A 17,601-nucleotide genomic window follows, 5' to 3' on the forward strand; every position below is an offset into this window, starting at 1 on the left:
TGTGTTATTATCAAAACCTATAACACAATTTTTATTTGGGTTCTATCCATTGCGTTTTTATAAGAACCTATAACACAATAAATGACACAATGAAGAAGGTATTATATCTGGGTTTCTATAAATTGTGTTATTAGTTCAGGTCATTGTGTTTAATATGTTATTCATTGTGTTTTAATATGTTGTCCATTGTGTTTTAATTATTTGTTCAATTTTTTTATTATCTTTGTTCATTGTGTTTTAGTTTGTTGTGTATTGTGTTTTTGGTTTGTTTTCCATTGTGTCTTCATCTGCTCTCCATTGTGTCTTTTATCTGTTGTCATTAATTGTGTCTTTTATCTGTTGTCATCAATTGTGTTTTTATTTGGTCTGATACTTATTGTGTTATATGTTATCGTCATTGTGTTATACGTTATGGTCATTGTGTTTTAGTATGTTGTCCATTGTGTCTTTATCTAGTTGTTATTGATTGTGTTTTTGATCTACTTTACATTGTGTTTTACATCATGTTCATTGTGTTATTATCAAAACCTATAACACATGTTAATTTGGGTTTTATCCATTGCGTTTTTATAAGAACCTATAACACAATATACGACACAATGAAGATGGTGTTATATCTGGGTTTTCTATAAATTGTGTTATTAATTCAGGTCATTGTGTTTAATATTTATTTATTGTGTTTTAATATGTTGTCCATTGTGTTTTAATAATCTGTTCAATTTTTTTATTATCTTTGTTCATTGTGTTTTAGTTTGTTGTGTATTGTGTTTTTAGTTTGTTTTCCATTGTGTCTTCATCTGCTCTCCATTGTGTCTTTTATCTGCTGTTATTAATTGTGTCTTTTATCTGTTGTCATCAATTGTGTTTTTATTTAGTCTGATACTTATTGTGTTATATGTTATCGCCATTGTGTTATACGTTATGGTCATTGCGTTTTAGTATGTTGTTCATTGTGTCTTTATCTGTTGTCATTGATTGTGTTTTTGATCTACTTTACATTGTGTTTTACATCATGTCCATTGTGTAATATGCAACTGGGTTTTTGATTTTTTTTTAATAATATAACAATATGGTACTCATATTAAAGATAAAAAAACGCTCGATTTTATGGTATAATTTTTTTTAAAAACAAATGATGTATAAAAAAGTTACGGACGTTTAAAAATTGAGGGAGAAATAACATGTGACTTGCATGCGCATATTCTCTTTCCTCTTGTAGACAAAATTACCCTTTTCATTTAATTACTCATAGGACACTTGTCACTCTCTGGTGGCTTCTTACCCTTCTTATTTTTAAATACTTTGTATTATAACTCAACCAACATACTCGTCAATATTTTTATGTTTTATATTAACTTGTTTGAAACCTAGAGTTACTCCATTATTCGAAAACATTGATAGTCGGTTGTAGTTATAGAAATACTTATAAAGAAAAATGTGAATGTTGAGTTGCAACCAAATTCACGCATCAGGCAAGATCCACGTTCGAGATAACTTCATGTATCACGACACGAGTGTAATGTTTTGAGATCCGTGTCAGGTATTATGTGTGAGAAGTTTAATCTTTTTTACAAAGTCAAATGTTATTTAGTTCGTGACCCAAATTGCATTGGGCATCATCAATACAAAGTGGCTTTTTTAATGTACATCTTCTCCCTTGTCTGGTGGAGTTTTTGGGCTTCCATGTTGGGTATTCAAACTAGGGGTGGCAAAATGGGTGGGTTGGGTAGGTTTGGGTAATGGGTTAGGATGGGCATGGGTTAGAATGGGTTTGGGTTAAGATGGGTTTATTAAGAGATGGGTTAGAATGGGTTTAGGTCAAGATAGGTTTTTTCCAAAAAATAAAAAAAATTCAAAAAAAATCAAAAAAATTCAAAAAAAATTCAAAAAAATCAAAAAAATAAAAATAAATAAAAAAATTCAAAAAAATTCAAAAAAATTCAAAAAAAATCAAAAAATAAAAAAAAAATAAAAAAAATCAAAAAATTCAAAAAAAAAATAAAAAAATTCAAAAAAATCAAAAAATTCAAAAAAAAACATCCATAACCGACCCAAAATCCGCCTTCACATTCACCGGCGGATTAGCCAACTTACAAGCCATTTCCGGGATTGCTTTAGAGTGATAATCAATCTTCGACTGCGTAAACTTCAACCCATGTGCAGTACTCACCACAACCGCCCTATCAGTAGGCTTTATCACACCACTATTCCTAAGCTTAACCAAAGCCGTCAACGCAACACCAGTATGCGGACAAATAAACATCCCCGTTGCATCCGCTTGCGCCATCGCATCCATCAGTTCCTCTTCAGTAGCCTCCTCAACAATCCCATTCGAATTCTTGAGCGCGTACACAGCCCGATCTATAGAAACCGGATCACCAATCTGGATAGCGGATGCAAAAGTCGTTTTCGCCTTCACAGGACTAAAATCCTCCCACCCGGATTGAAAATGTAAATAAAGCGGGTTCGCGTTTGCAGCTTGAGCACACACAAGTCTCGGAATCCTATCAACTATTCCCAACTCTTTGCACATGTGAAACCCTTTGTAAAACGCGTATATGTTCCCCAAATTCCCACCCGGAACAATCACCCAATCGGGTACTTCCCAATCAAACTGCTGCAAGATCTCAATCGCAGCCGTTTTCTGCCCTTCTAACCTCAGACTATTCAAACTATTCGCCAAATAAGTCGGCAATTCAGACGTCACTTTCCTAACCAACCGCATACACCCGTCAAAATCGGTATCCAAGCTCAACACAAACGCCCCGTTGGCAATCGGCTGCACCAATTGCGCCATGGAAATCTTATCAGCAGGCAAGAAAACAATGCTGGGGATACCAGCAGAGGCAACGAAAACAAAAACATGTCAATCCAAACGTCACAACCGAGTAAGCAAATCATCAAACACTTGGTGGGCATGAAACCATATTTTCTAAACCATAGCAATTTCAACATTTTCACCATCAGAAAACTTCAATTAAAAGGCAACGAAAGTGCAATTTCTTCATTTAGTTACAAGAACTACAATCACACAATCAAGAAACGCAAATGGTTGTTGCAGAATTACCTGTAAACAGCTAAAAATGCGTCTTCAAAGGTTGATTGTGCATAGTAGAGAGGGTGTTAACGTTTAATATGGTGATGAAAGAAGGAAGGAAGACCGAGTCACGTGATGACGAGGTTTGAAATAGACGAAGATGGTGATTTAGAGTTTAATCCACGAAGGGGATTCAAAAGCGTCACACAACTCCCGTATGAAGTCTGATGTGTTTTAGGTTGGATAGTGAAAAACCCATCCTAGCCCATGTTAGAATTTAAATGAGTATTTTAAAACCCATTCTAACCCATCTAGACTAAATTCTCAGCCCATTATAACTTATTTCATTTTTTAAAAAGGCCCAAAATAACCCAAAATATCATGGTTGGGTTTTTGTTGCCACCCCTAATTCAAACATAAGCTTCCAAACTCCAAAGTGGACTCCAAATATGGAACTTTAGCTTTGCATGTGTTTGAACCTTTGGGAATTCAAGGAAATACTGTGTTGGTGTGCTTGAGTTGATATTAACTTTACATAATATACTTTATGCTTGAGGTCGATAAAGTCTCTAAGACACTCGAGGTTGGTTGTCCCACTTGCTTAGAGGTAGCAAAAATGGGTTGTTTAGGTGGGTTGGGTAACAAGCCAAAATGTGTTGGGTCGATTTGGACTAACATGAAATGTTATCTAGATTGACATGTAAGATAAGGATAAGATTAATCAAAAGTTTAAAACAATAGTGGAAGGTTAACGCACAATAGTCGTTAATGTGCGATGCATAGGATATTAAATCACGCATGTTATAAAATTCAAACCCTAATTACGCATGAACACAACCACATAATCACGTATGAACAAATCATATAATCATGTATGAAGAAATTATATAATCACACATGAACTAATCAGAAAATCATGCATGGGATAAACCCTAATCACACATGTTATATTTTGTACATCCGCGATTAGGGTTTGAATTTTATAACATGCGTCATTTAATATCGTACGCATCGCATGTTCGACTGCGGGGAGTGGGGGCGTTGGTTGGGAGGGGGAAGCCAGGCAACGCTGGCTAACCCACTTCGTGCTAGCGTTGGGTTTGGCGTTGCCCAGCCAGCGTCACTTTGAAGCCCGACGTGGGGCGGGGGACGGGGGCGGGGTGAGCTGGCTAGCTAGGATTGGATGTTCAATTTTGACCGTTAGCCACAACCGTTGGGCTTGGCGGTTTCAATGGTAAAAATCAAAATTTTCAAAAAAAAACTTACAACTTTTTACCTATAAATCCCCCACACACCTACAAATGTTTACAAAATTCTTCAACCAACCTCACCAAAGTTTCAATTTTTTTCAACCAAACAACAAAACCGAAAATGGTGCACTGCACGGAGGAGGAGGAGATCGCGCTTCTCACTTTAATCGTCGATGCACAACGTACGTTACAACGCGGTCAAACCGCATATTGGAGACAAGCGTTCCAACAATACCAACAACACGTTGGTAACAATCGCCACAATTTAAACGTCTGCCAACACAAGTGGCGTGAACTAAAACTGAAGCTGGATCGGTTTAAAGTTTGTTTCAACCGTGTCCCTACGGGGGGACCTAAGCCACAAAGATTGAATGGAAATCGCGAAGATCGAGTGGAGGCACGACGGGAATCCGGAATTTAAGTGGGTTCCCCACTTTAATATTTATAGAACTTTGTAATTTCTTTTAGGATTTATTAACTACTTTTTTTTTTAATTTTTTAGGATTTAATAAGTAGTTTTTTTTAAATTTTTAGGATGTTATGTATTTTTTCTAAATAATATAACTACTTAGTATTTTTTTTTTATGATTGTGTGTGTGGTTCAACGTTTTAACGTTTTGTTTTACGCTTCGTACTAGATTTTGCGAGTCAACAAGGCTCAACGTACGTGTGTGGTTCAACGTTTTTACATCGTCTATTTTTTTCCGTTTAATAGGTTCGTTACAACGTACGAGATCCTAAATCAATTTAGTTATTATTTTTTCTATGTTTTACATTATATCTAATTTCTTCACACTAACACACCCTAACTTCAGTATTTGTTCTGACGACAGGTGATAAATCTAGTTAACACAATTAACACAATGCCCATATAAAAATATTCCCTTGATGACCTCAACCGGAACCGAACCAGAACAACCAGTCGGTTACAAGTCATGCAGTGATCGGAAATTCAGATCCACCATCTTCCAACTCTCCCCGTTGACTTCCCACAAAAAAAGTCAACCAAACATCCTCCAAATATACTCTCTCTCTAGATTAGACACTTTCTCTCTCTAACCTCTACCTACACACAGATCTGGAATCTAAAACCCTAGCTCATCTCCGTCACCAATTTTCCGATCGGTCTAATGTCTTCCAAAACTCTTCCGTACTCCATGAAAGACGTTCAATACGATAACGCCAAGTTTCGTCGACGATCCTTGTTTCAGGTACGCTTTCTTTGTTAGCTCGATCTAAGTTTTCGCCTAATTTTCAGCGGTTATTTCGGATAGCAATCGGTTTTTCATGTTTTAGGTTCAAATTTGATTGAAATTGAATATGTTATGGTGATTTGAGTGTAATTTGTTAGATCTCGGTTGTAGTTTTTTGAAAATTCTGTTAGATAGACTAGTAGGGATGAGATCGGCCGTATGGAAACCGAAAATGAGTGAAAGTATAAACTGGATACTGTAGTTGTAGGTAGCAGTGTTATTGAAGATAGTGAAACCTATATGATAAATGAATACTGGTAGTGGTACAGATGGTGTTAGGTCGGTATCAAGTTTGGTGTGGTAGTGGTGCTAGGCAATAAATGCTTATTCATAGTTTTGTGTGTATTTGTTTGAGCTGTTGGTGTTTTGTTCGGAATGCGGTAGGAATTTGGTGTTTAAGCTGTGAGTTTGGTGGATTGAGTAATTTACCTATGATTGTGGATTTATGAGTAGAGTTCCGGATCTTCATGTTATTATTGTGAATGATCAATCCAAATTGGATTGGTAGATTTAATTTCACTTCCTGCCACACAAAGTAAGCATTCTTGTGATGTATAAAGCGAAATAAATATAGTGATGGTAGTCACAGAAATATTTCTTTCTCTAATCACTAGGCTTGGTTTTAAAAAGCGCGAAGCACACAAAAGCGACGAGGTCTAACATCAAAGCGCAAAGCGCAAATCGCAAAAGCGGAGGGCTTTTCGACGCGAGGGGCAAGGTGCTTTGTATAGTTTTTTTTTTTCTGTATATCCTATAAGTTTTTAGCACCCCTTACCCAAAATATAGTTATAAATAAGGTTTATTTATGATTTAATGTATATATCACTTATATGTACAACAATTTTAGCTACATGTATAACACTTTAAAGCACAAAACCTCCTTCTGTACAAGAAGTGCGCGCCTCAGTGGGATTTTTTTTCCAAAAAAGCTCTCTTTTTGGGCTCTTTTTGTACATAGCTCGCCTTATGTCACACAAGGCGCAGCTCTTTGCGCCTAAGGTCTCTTTGCGCTTAAGTGTGCCATAGGCGCGCCTTTTTAAGCCAAGTCACTAGGTTACACTTCTTGTAACACCTTGATACCACTAGGTTACAAGCCCTTTGGTAGGTATGTTTGATGGTTTATCGATGTAGTGTCCTGTTGGTCAGTGCTAATCGCATGGGAGAAATATGGAAAACCTGTATTGAATTTGTTCCACAAAGGCTTAATTTTTAATGATGTTGGGTTGAAATCAGTTGCTTATTCTGTTGTCAATCATCTGACCTGCTGAGGTATAAATGCACATCTTTCCATGGTAAAATGAAACATGACAGTTAGGATGGAGTTTAGATAAAGCAGGCAGTTGTAACTCATAAGCTACCTTGCCTGCCTTGCTGAGGATGGTACGAGTGTTAATTTCTTTCATGTAGATCAGGCGAAGAGACTGTTGTCTGTAAGGCTGCATTTATAAGAAAATACAGTCAGGAACCTGAAATAGGTCTGAAAATGGTTCATCATCTCAGTTTGTGTATCTTGTTGCTGGTGGTAAGAAGTTCCCATATAACCGAAGTATCATAAAGACAGTAGCTTTTGGCCACCAAAGCCACTTTTACTAGATGGTGTGTTAGAATGATTAAAGATGGATCTTGACACTGTGCAAGCGAAAAATTTTTAAACAAATTGATTGGAAGACGGAGATTGATGATAGTGTTGAGTGGAACGTACCCTTTTACTTGTTTTTGAAGAGACAAGCTGCAAAAGGCTGATGCGCGCAATATTGTGGTACTACTGTTGTATGGATATAATCATGATATATGGATACCAGGATTCAGGGACTCTACTTTGATGCATTTATGTATGTCTACATGTTTGTATATATCCAAATAATAAGAGAAGAAAAGTACTCTCATAATCCATACACTAAATATGTAAATACATACATGCTAAAATTTAGTTCATGCTCTTACTTGTACATAGCGACCATATTACTTCAAATTTGTCAAGGATGTTATTTGTGTTTTTTAATATACATATTCAGAACAAAAACATGCAATAATGGACAAAGTAGGTTTGATTTTTATTTTTATTTAAATTTTGTTTTTTTTTGTAGTTTTGATTACCAATGGTTATCCCTTATTGTGCAGGTTATTTCACATACTTTTTTCACCAAAAAGATGAAGCGTGAATGTATGGCTTGTAGCACAGGAAAGTTTCTTGCCTTGTTAATGATATGCGGTTTGACATATCTTATGCTCACTCATGCAAGTCCTATACATTCTATAACCAATCATGTATCTAGTTTCGGGACCCACAAAGGTAATAACTCCATCATATACGGTGGCATTGGAGTTAGAAGATTCTGGAGAAAGCCACCTAGGCTTCCACCTAGATTGTCACCTGACGAAAGTAACAATAAATCTATCGCATCTGAATGGACAAGTAAGCAAGAAAGCGTTAAGAAGGCGTTTATCCACGCGTGGTCCGGTTACAAAAACTACGCAATGGGTTACGATGAACTTATGCCGTTAAGCAAGAGAGGCGTTGACGGTCTAGGAGGTCTAGGGGCTACGGTTGTCGATGCATTAGATACAGCCATGATAATGGGACTTGATGATGTCGTTTCCGAAGCAGGTTCATGGGTTGAAAAACATCTTCCCGAAAGAATATCTCATAAAGGTCAAGTTAATCTATTCGAAACCACCATACGTGTTGTTGGTGGTCTTTTAAGTTCGTATCATCTGAGTAACTCAAATCCTACAAACAAGGGACCCAAACCATCTGTCTACTTAGAAAACGCTAAAAACTTGGCTGATCGTCTTTTAACGGGATTCACTTCTAGTCCAACCGCTATTCCGTTTAGTGATGTGGTTTTGCATGAGCGCACTGCACACGCTGCTCCTGATGGACTCAGCAGTACCTCAGAAGCTACCACTTTACAACTTGAGTATAATTATCTTAGTTTTCTTACTGGTGATCCGAAGTACAGCATTGAAGCAATGAAGGTTTTGGAACATATGAAGACTCTTCCGAAATCTGAAGGGCTTGTTCCCATCTACATTAGGTATGAACTCTATGCTAATTAGGCCTGTAAATGAACCGAATGTACACGAACAAAGGCATGTTTGTGTTTGTTCGTTTAACTTTAACCGGACACAAACATATAACCGATAAACCGAACACATTTTTTTGTTCATGTTCGTTTATTAAGAAAATGAGCATTTTTGTTTATGTTCGTTCGTTTAAAACCTAAATGAACAGTTCACGAACGTAAACGAACATAATTTAACAAACAATAAACAAATACAAATTAACATAAATGAACACAAATGAACATACTTTACTAAAACATAAACGAACAGAAAGTAAATTTTTATATAAATTAGTGATTAATTACGATAAATTTCATTGGAAAACCAATTTTTATTACTAGAAAGCCCAATTACCGATTATTTATATCTATGTAAGTAGTTAAAAAGTTCCTTTTATGTTTAAATTTATATAGATATAACTACTTATGTATTTAAATTGAAACGAACATAAACGAACAAACATAAACAAATGTAAATAAACAAACACAAATGAACGAATATAAACAAACGACCACGAACATAAATGAACGAACAAAACGAGTGTTCATGTTCGTTCGTTTAACTAAATGTACAAAAAATTTGTGTTCATGTTCGTTCGTTTATTAAATAAACGAACATAAACGAACTTCCTGCCGAACAAGTTCACGAATACTTCATGAACGTTCGGTTCGTTTACAGGCCTAATGCTAATTGCTTTTTCTTGATTATGAACCAATTCACATGCCAACTTAACTGAATATATTGGTTGATTTTTCTTAAATGCCAGCCCTACGTCTGGTGAATTTTCTGGAAACAATATTAGATTAGGTTCTCGAGGTGACAGCTATTATGAATACTTGATCAAAGTGTGGCTACAGCAGAGACAGAGTAATCGGACATATTTGCATGACATGTATGTAGAAGCCGTAAAAGGCGTCAAACGTCATCTTGTTAGAAAATCAAAGCCCAACGGGCTTGTTTTCGTTGGGGAGTTGCCTGATGGGATTGACGGTGGGTTTAGCCCCAAAATGGATCATTTGGTAAGTTGTATATTGTCTTCTGCTGGTCATTTGTCATTTTGTCACAATAGATTATGCACGTTGTTCAAACAAAGGAAATTTGTTTCTTCACTTTCTGTTTCTTTTACACTGTCAAGGGTTTTTCACTATCTAATTCTCAGAACCTTGTCTAAACAAAGAGAAACTGTGGAAAATAAAGTTTTGAGTAAAATGACATTTTCGTCCCTGAGGTTTGGTCAATTTTGCGACTTTCGTCCAAAGGTTTGTTTTTCCTCATCTGGATCCAAAAGGTAAAAAATCTTGCCATTTTCATCCGGCCCGTTAACTCCATCCGTTTTTCTCCGTTAAGTGAGCGGTATTTTTGTCTTTTTTGCTAACTTAAAAGGGCAGCAAGACCGAATTGCCCTTTAAGTTAGCAAAAAAGACGTAAATACCCCTGAATTAACAGAGAAAAACGGATGGAGTTAACGGGCCAGATGAAAATGGCAAGATTTCAAATCTTTTGGATCAAGATGCGGAAAACCAAACCTTTGGACGAAAGTCGCAAAACTGGCCAAACCTTAGGGACGAAAATGGCGTTTTACTCTAAAGTGTTTAACCAAAATATGCTTGGAGTAATGAGTTCTATTTTTTGTTGTTAGCATTCTTGACATGTCTGTGTACATAAAAGCTGAGCATTATAAAGTTAATCGACTGTACTATATATTAATGATCTCACATGTTTAGGTGTGCTTCTTACCTGGCACTCTTGCACTTGGAGCCACCAACGGCATTACCAAAGCAAAGGCTATGGAAGAAAATTTGCTGACTTTTGAAGACCTTGAAAACCTAAAGCTAGCCGAAGATCTGGCTAAAACTTGTTTCGAGATGTATGCCGTCACATCCACTGGGTTGGCTCCCGAGATTGCTTATTTCAATTCCGAGGTTTGTTGTTTTTCATACTTACTAGTTTTTGTACCAGCCGCGCGTTGCCGTACCTGTTGTGATAAAGTATAAACTACAATCGGCCTAACTCGTTTCCGGACTAAATTTACGACGAAACATTGAGTAACTCATATTTATACCGTCGAATGAAGACGTGTTATGTTTGACCCGACTCGTTTCCAAACAAAATTTACGTCGAAATGTAGACAACCTTGAAATGTACATAAAATTAAACAAGAAAAACGTATTATATTTGACTTGTGGCTCAGTCTCCGATAAAATTAATGTCAAAACGTAGACAAACTCGAATTTATACCGAAAAGTACATAAAAATTAAGAATGTAAGAAATTAGTTTTTTGAAGTAAAAATGTACCAGGGTTAAACCTGAAACTTTAGAAACATGAGGGGACCAAAGCAACATTTTACAAACCTTTTAGAAATTGAAAGGGCTAAATATGTAAAACCCAGAAAGTTAAGGGGGTGGCATGGCCGGTAAGAAACCCCACCGACCATGCAATTTAAGAGTATATACAATTATATTTTTTCCTAATATTTTTTTAACTGTTATTTTTTCTGCTTCTACTTCAACCAGAGCTATTCGGAGAATGGTCTTGATGGAGGAAACAAGAGTTCCGAGTATATACACGACATTGTAATTAAACACGCTGATCGCCACAACCTTTTGCGTCCCGAGACCGTAGAATCATTGTTCATCCTATACCGTATAACAGAAGATTCAAAGTATGTTTCAACCCTTATTTTTTGGGATCATACTGTAAGTTAAGTATCTTGTTATTTTGATATTTGTTAATATTTTTTAATTGCAGATATCGTGAATGGGGTTGGTCAATCTTTGAGGCGTTTGAGAAGTACACAAAGGTGGAGTCCGGTGGTTACAGTTCTCTGGATGATGTTACCGTGCTTCCTCCTAGACGAAGAGACAAAATGGAAACGTTTTTCTTGGGTGAAACCCTCAAGTATTTGTATTTACTATTTAGCGACAGTAACGTTATCCCGTTAACAGAGTTTGTGTTTAACACCGAAGCTCATCCTATTCCTATTATTACAAAAGACCACCAAACGGAATGATTCTCTTTCAAGTTTCCGCAGCTGATAAACGTAAACCATCTATATTATACAAAATACCTGGATAACCAAGAGGATTTACGCGCGTACATCATGAAACGGTGATGTAGGTGTACATGGTTCGAGTTTTCATCTTGAAGTGAAGGATATGACCAAATTGATACTCAACTACACAAACATTTTGAACCCTTTGATGCATTTGTTTCACCTTCAAATATGTATTACCATTACATCTGTTTATCTGTCGTTTTAATTACCGAGTGAAAAAAAGTAGATAGAATCATAGAACATCTCTTGTTGTACTAAGTTAAGATTATTGAGTCGGATATGGTTACCGTCAAAAGCCCATCATTCTAATCAATTTGTCGATCTTTTGTTAGATTTTAATTCAATTGAATAGAAACTTGTTGAAGCTACCTGTTCTAATCTCTCTTAATTTCTATTACACTGCTTCTCATACTCCCTAGGTGACATTGTAATCCCTACATTAACAATCATTCGGAAGAAAAAAACAAGTGGTCCTCATCTTTGATGACACTCAAATCATCTACTTCTGCACTCTCTGAGTTCAACACTTTCGCAAAATTTCGGCCTCCAAACTTTTGACCTGCAGAGTGATGAAGAGAAGGCATCAGTAAGTGACATAATCTCATGAAAACAATAGAATTGCACATCAAGTTTAGGCTGCATAGTTGTCTATAGCGGTCGCTATGATCGCTATAGCGAGTAGCGTAGCGTATAGGCCGAAGGTCGCTACAGGGCATGTAGCGATAAATGGCGGGATTTCAGTTTTTTTTAATAAATATAAGATAGCGATTAAACATAGCTATAAAATAGCGTATATACCATGGTATTTTTGTATAATATACATATAAAATTTTAAATTTTTTTCCTGGTGTATTGCTATTTATAAAATAGCGTCCGCTATTTATCGCTATTCACTATGTAGCGTATAGGTACCTTATCGCTATTTGCCATTAACAAATATGATATATAGCTTACCTGCAATGATGAATAATTCTTCTAATGAATCTGGTAGGACTATGAGCTTCGGAAGCTGTTTCTCCAAAGTGTTCTTCCGGAAGTTTGCATGAATGGTGACCCGTTTCATCGGTTTCTTAGCTTTTCCATCAGGATGACAGCTGCGACTACATGAAGGGTCATTGTTTGTTGTTGGTAAGTATCGATTTGTCTGTGTACTATTTATACTTTCATGCTTGATGAATTCTATCTTGTGTTCATTCCTCTTATTTTCATGACGTAATAGAAGGTCATACACACTTTTGTTTTCTTGCTGTTTAGCTAGCGATTTTGGTGTGCACCCGCTTACGTCAGGCTTGTTTACATTTGCTCCTCCTTCTAGAAGAAGCCTTACCATTTCTAAATGGCCTTTGTTTACTGCAACATGAAGAGCGGTTTGACCTTCGTCTGCTGGTATGTTGACATTCGTTTCATTCTTATTTGATATAGGATTGTTTATCCGTTCTTGCTTGATTATATCACCTGAATTTGAATAATCTACTTCACTTGGTTCCCATGTAACCTGATTTTCATCCCGATAATTATGCACATCAGTTAAATAATTCTCCATAGATAGTTCTCCGTTTCCAATTCTTTCTAGTCCTTTCAGTTTCTGCAAATGAACAAACACAAATGTGTACATATATCTTAGATCCATATTAAAGTAAAAAATATATGACCTCAATTTAAAATTGGCAATTTCAACCCATGAACTTGTGATTAATTCCAAACGGGTCAAGTAAACAAGTTTAGCTAGAAAGGGAAATGGTCAAATGTAGGGCTGCAAACGAACCAAACGTTCGGCGAACAGTTCATGAACCGTTCGGCGGGAAGTTCGTTTGTGTTCGTTCGTTTATTAAACAAACAAACACGAACAAGAAATTTCGTTCGCTTAGTTAAATGAACATACATGAACAGAGGTGATGTTCGTTCGTTTATGTTCGTGAACGTTCGGTAATGTGTTCGATAATTAATTAGTGTTTTTAGTTTTTATATGTATTTAAATACTTCAAAATTCCGACAAATTAAATATCTAATAAGTGTCAGTGTATTATATATTCTATTTATGAACGATTGTTTGTGTTCGTTTATTTCCGTTTGTGTTCATGAACATTAGTTTGTGCTTATTTGTGTTCGTCAACGTTTGTTTTTGTTCGTTGCCTAAGATTAACAAACAAACACAAACGAACATGAACAAGTTCATTTCCTTAACAAACGAACACGAACATAAAATCTCGTTCGATAAGTGTTCGTGAACGGTTTGCGAACACATATATTTCTTAACAAACGAACACGAACAAGGCCATGTTCGTGTTCGTTCGCTTCGTTTGCAGCCCTAGTCAAATGAGTCGAAGGAATTTGAAAGTCGCCCAAAGTGTACTGTACATACAACATCCTAAATCGTTTTATTCAAGGATTTCGATTTTTCTTGTAATAACACTATTTTGGTAATCATATTTAATGCATTAGTTGTTTATAAAAAAAGAGTAAAATGCCGTTTTCGTCTCTGAGGTTTGGCCAGTTTTGTGACTTTCGTCCAAAGAATTGTTTTTCCGCATCTGGATCCAAAAGGTTTGAAATCTTGCCATTTTCATTCGGGTCGTTTACTCCATCAATTTTTCTCCGTTAAGTCAGGGGTATTTATTTCTTTTTTGTTAACTTAAAGGGCAATTCGTTTTTTTTTCAGGGGTATTCTGTCTTTTTACATAAAGTGAAAATTACTGAATTGCCCTTTAAGTTAACAAAAATACGGAAATACTCCTGACTTAACAGAGAAAAATGGGAGTTAACGAATGAAAATGCCAAGATTTCAAACTTTTTGAATCCAGATGCGGAAAAACAAACCTTTGGACGAAAGTCGCAAAACTGGCCAAACCTCTAGGATGAAAATGGCATTTTACTCTAAAAAAATAAGAAATGGATTTTTTGCGGATCAAATCAACCTTTTCGATTGCTACCTCTAGTCCTCTACGTCAATAATTCATGCATGGGAAGAACAATACCTTGTAAAAATTATTCATGATAACAAACCCGTCTTGTGTATTCGTGTGAATAGTCCGGAGTAACGCAGAACCATCCAGCCGCAACATCTGAGAAATTTCACTTGTTTGGAATGTGAACGACTGAGGTGTGTTATATAAAACTCCCGACTCTCCAAACATTTCTCCCGACACAACCTTTCCTATGATCTGCAAGTTAACATTTCAGTACCAAGGTTGTTTTCTTGTTTTCCGAACTGACCAATAGGAATACGATACCTGATCCTGTCCGTCTTTTTGTGCAATTATATCCTGCCATTGGAAAATGGATTACCAAAGTTAATAGAAGATTTGAGATGCTATTCATGCAAATATGTATGTAGGTTCACTTACCACCGCTCCAGTAACCAGTATGTACAAATTTGTCGGAATCTCATTTTGTAGAATCACGACTTCCTTTGGTGGAAAATACTCGGCTTCCATTTCGGAAACCTTTTTCACAATACAGTACAATCATTAACCATGTAGCTTGCGAACTGAGTGAACACTAGTGTAGCTTGCGAACTGAGTGAACTAATCCTGGCCATACACGTGTGTAGATCAATGGCCAGGATTTGATGTTGAAATACACTAGTGTATTTTACGATTTGATGATGAGATCCTGGCCATACACGTGTGTAGATCAATGGCCAGGATTTGTTCACTCAGTTCGCAAATACACTAGTGTTCACTCTAGAACCCCACCCTATGCATTGATACTATTATTAAATAATGAACATGATTTACCAGCTGGAAAAGGCATTCATGGGAAATGCCGCAAAACAAATGGACGTTTTGCACAACCGGGTAAAAGAGGTGGCGTGAAATGCTTGCACGGATGGCTTTCGGCAGACAGTTTAACGTATCTTGCTGTTTTAACCCGCGTGTTTTGTAATCTAAACAGATGTGAGACAGTATTTGCTCTCTAATCTGTGCTGGAAGATGATTCCGTTTCGCAAATTCTGAAGCCGCAGTGACTTTATCCCTCTACATCAAAACATTTGTCTCAGAAGTAGAATTCACGACTTTGAGTAAAATGGTTACTGTCACTAAGATAACTTACAAAATCTCTCGTGTTTCCAGTCCAATGAACGACAAGATTCGTCATGTTCCCGATGAGGTAAGCTGTCAAGCCCAAGTTGAATAGCATATAGCAGATAGCGAACACCATTTCTCTTGTATTCTCAGCGTGAAGATCCCCATAACCGGTAGTTGTTAGAGTCACGATTGACCAATACAGTGATGTTACGTACCTATCCCATATGCTTTCGCTTTTGAAATTTGGATAAACTGCACCTATCCAAGTTTTATTCGGGTCTGGATATCTATCGGCTATCAGGTAGTTAAAGCATCCCGCACAGTGTACCGCAAAGAGAGTCACCTAGATTCATATATACACATTAATAATGGACTAAATTGCCCTTGTTCTTGTAATATCATCTAAAGGGGCCTTTGGATGTACATTTTGGAAGTAACTGTATGATGTTTCAAAACGCAAATCCAAACATGAAACACCCCAAAAAGGTTTGGTTGCTTACCCATACGAGCTTGGTACAACGGATCCAGAAATAGTTGAACCTGATGTCCTTCTCAAGCCTGAATTGAACCATACAGATTTTGTCACTTGGTGTATTTTTGGGTATACTATGTTACACCTTTAATATGCAAAGTTTTATGTTACCTTGCAAATAGGGAGCTAACTCTTCTGAGACGCCATAATCTAAGCATACCGAGTATTTTGAATCCGATCTCGCTTTTCCTATGTGTGCAAAGGAGGATGATAGATCGAAATGGTACGGTTGAGCTCACATCAAGTATAAACCAGGTTGACAGGTACCTGTTCACATGCAACATTTTTTGTTATTCGTAACTTGTTTGATGAATTTAAGAAAATAAAAAGTGAAAAAATGTCCGTTGATGACCTCACTGCTATTTTCTTGTGATCATCAACAAGAGCATACGTCTGGCTATCGAGATACGCAACAAAGAAAGTTAGAACGATATCAATGGCAAAGAAGCCATTGACAATGTTGTCGAAGATTCGTAAGGCACCTTCTTTTTTATCAAGGAAGGCCAAGTCAAACGGTGAAATCCATGCCGAGTATATGACTAAAACGACCAGAAACATCTCCCATGCCCTGAAGAAGAAAAACGCGTTAGAAAGTATAGATACAAATAGTGTTTATCATAACCGAAATAAAATAACCCCTTGAAAGCTGTTGGTCCCACTGGTTAGAAAGGTTTGATCATTGATGGGCCCCGTGAGTTCTCTCTAACGGGTTCTCATGGTCACCAAAAAAACTGAAAAATTTATCTTGGGCTTACCTGTAGCGTCTATCGAAAGGGTTGATTATAAATTTTCTTAAAGCAACCGAACGGTTGTAGTTGGCTCCTAGAGACGGGAGTAGATCACTGGAGAAGAAGCCACTATGTGTAGACTTTCCCGTTTGGCAATCCTCGATACACAAGCATCTTAACAAGTTGTTGGAAAACGACATTTTGTAGTTACTAGTTAGAGAGAGAAGGGAGATGGCATGGCGGGTTAAAACTTAAAACGTTTGGTGATTGGTGAAGGTGTTTATATACTACTACAAATATGGTGGCTGGTGAAATGATCACAAGATTTTCATGGGGTTTTGCCTTTTTAATTGGTGGAAAAAGATGAGGGGGTGTTTGTTTTGTGTCTTTAATGAAGTGGTGGACATGATGCAGTTGAGAAAATGGTCCTAGGATTGGTGAGGTGTGAGATAATTTCATGTCAAGTTCTAGAAATCGACCATACACGAAGCTGCATGTGTCTCGATGTAAAAGCTTATGGGCCAATGGAATCTGTCTTCGGCTTCTAACAAAGATGCTTCTCTCATCTCAACTCGCTAAAAAGTTATAATCTTCAATATTCAGTCTTACAACATGTCATCAATCGACTTGATCGACTCCCATGACCATTT

General features: G+C 36.7%; 3 protein-coding genes across 3 annotated transcripts; 1 reads left to right on the forward strand and 2 right to left on the reverse strand.

Moving 5' to 3' along the window:
- Positions 1-2,026: 2,026 nt before the first annotated feature.
- LOC110913829 (threonine synthase, chloroplastic) lies at positions 2,027-2,854 on the reverse strand (the record flags this gene model as incomplete). Its single annotated transcript, XM_022158647.2, has 1 exon — positions 2,027-2,854. A coding segment is annotated over one exon (828 nt), but the record flags the coding sequence as incomplete, so codon positions are not given.
- Positions 2,855-5,148: 2,294 nt separating this feature from the next.
- Positions 5,149-12,031, forward strand: LOC110911812 (mannosyl-oligosaccharide 1,2-alpha-mannosidase MNS3). The gene is made up of 6 exons (XM_022156462.2): positions 5,149-5,498; positions 7,662-8,578; positions 9,373-9,625; positions 10,331-10,528; positions 11,122-11,270; positions 11,357-12,031. Exons 1-6 carry the CDS (start codon positions 5,418-5,420, stop codon positions 11,616-11,618), a joined length of 1,860 nt encoding a protein of 619 aa, XP_022012154.1. The 5' UTR covers positions 5,149-5,417; the 3' UTR covers positions 11,619-12,031.
- On the reverse strand, positions 11,964-17,313 carry LOC110911811 (potassium channel KAT3). The gene is made up of 11 exons (XM_022156461.2): positions 16,979-17,313; positions 16,576-16,791; positions 16,335-16,490; positions 16,192-16,249; positions 15,717-16,034; positions 15,401-15,640; positions 15,008-15,106; positions 14,894-14,926; positions 14,639-14,824; positions 12,618-13,248; positions 11,964-12,222 (listed from the first exon to the last, which is right to left on the reverse strand). The coding sequence occupies exons 1-11, from the start codon at positions 17,149-17,151 to the stop codon at positions 12,110-12,112; spliced, it is 2,223 nt and encodes a 740-aa protein (XP_022012153.1). The 5' UTR covers positions 17,152-17,313; the 3' UTR covers positions 11,964-12,109.
- Between the last annotated feature and the right edge of the window lie 288 nt (positions 17,314-17,601).

Source organism: Helianthus annuus, chromosome 15 (genome assembly GCF_002127325.2).
Source record: "Helianthus annuus cultivar XRQ/B chromosome 15, HanXRQr2.0-SUNRISE, whole genome shotgun sequence".
Taxonomy (NCBI): Eukaryota; Viridiplantae; Streptophyta; class Magnoliopsida; order Asterales; family Asteraceae; genus Helianthus; species Helianthus annuus.

What these genes read in the sequence shown, in the direction of transcription:
- LOC110911812 (XM_022156462.2), top strand. Translation starts at nt 5,418, where the DNA reads ATGTCTTCCAAAACTCTTCCGTACTCCATGAAAGACGTTCAATACGAT. An exon ending in GCCCCAAAATGGATCATTTG is followed by an intron (nt 9,626 to 10,330) that starts GTAAGTTGTATA and finishes TCACATGTTTAG; the next exon opens with GTGTGCTTCTTACCTGGCAC. An exon ending in CGTATAACAGAAGATTCAAA is followed by an intron (nt 11,271 to 11,356) that starts GTATGTTTCAAC and finishes TTTTAATTGCAG; the next exon opens with ATATCGTGAATGGGGTTGGT.
- LOC110911811 (XM_022156461.2), bottom strand. Translation starts at nt 17,151, where the DNA reads ATGTCGTTTTCCAACAACTTGTTAAGATGCTTGTGTATCGAGGATTGC. An exon ending in CACAAGAAAATAGCAGTGAG is followed by an intron (nt 16,491 to 16,575) that starts GTCATCAACGGA and finishes GCATGTGAACAG; the next exon opens with GTACCTGTCAACCTGGTTTA. An exon ending in ATGAATGCCTTTTCCAGCTG is followed by an intron (nt 15,107 to 15,400) that starts GTAAATCATGTT and finishes ATTGTGAAAAAG; the next exon opens with GTTTCCGAAATGGAAGCCGA.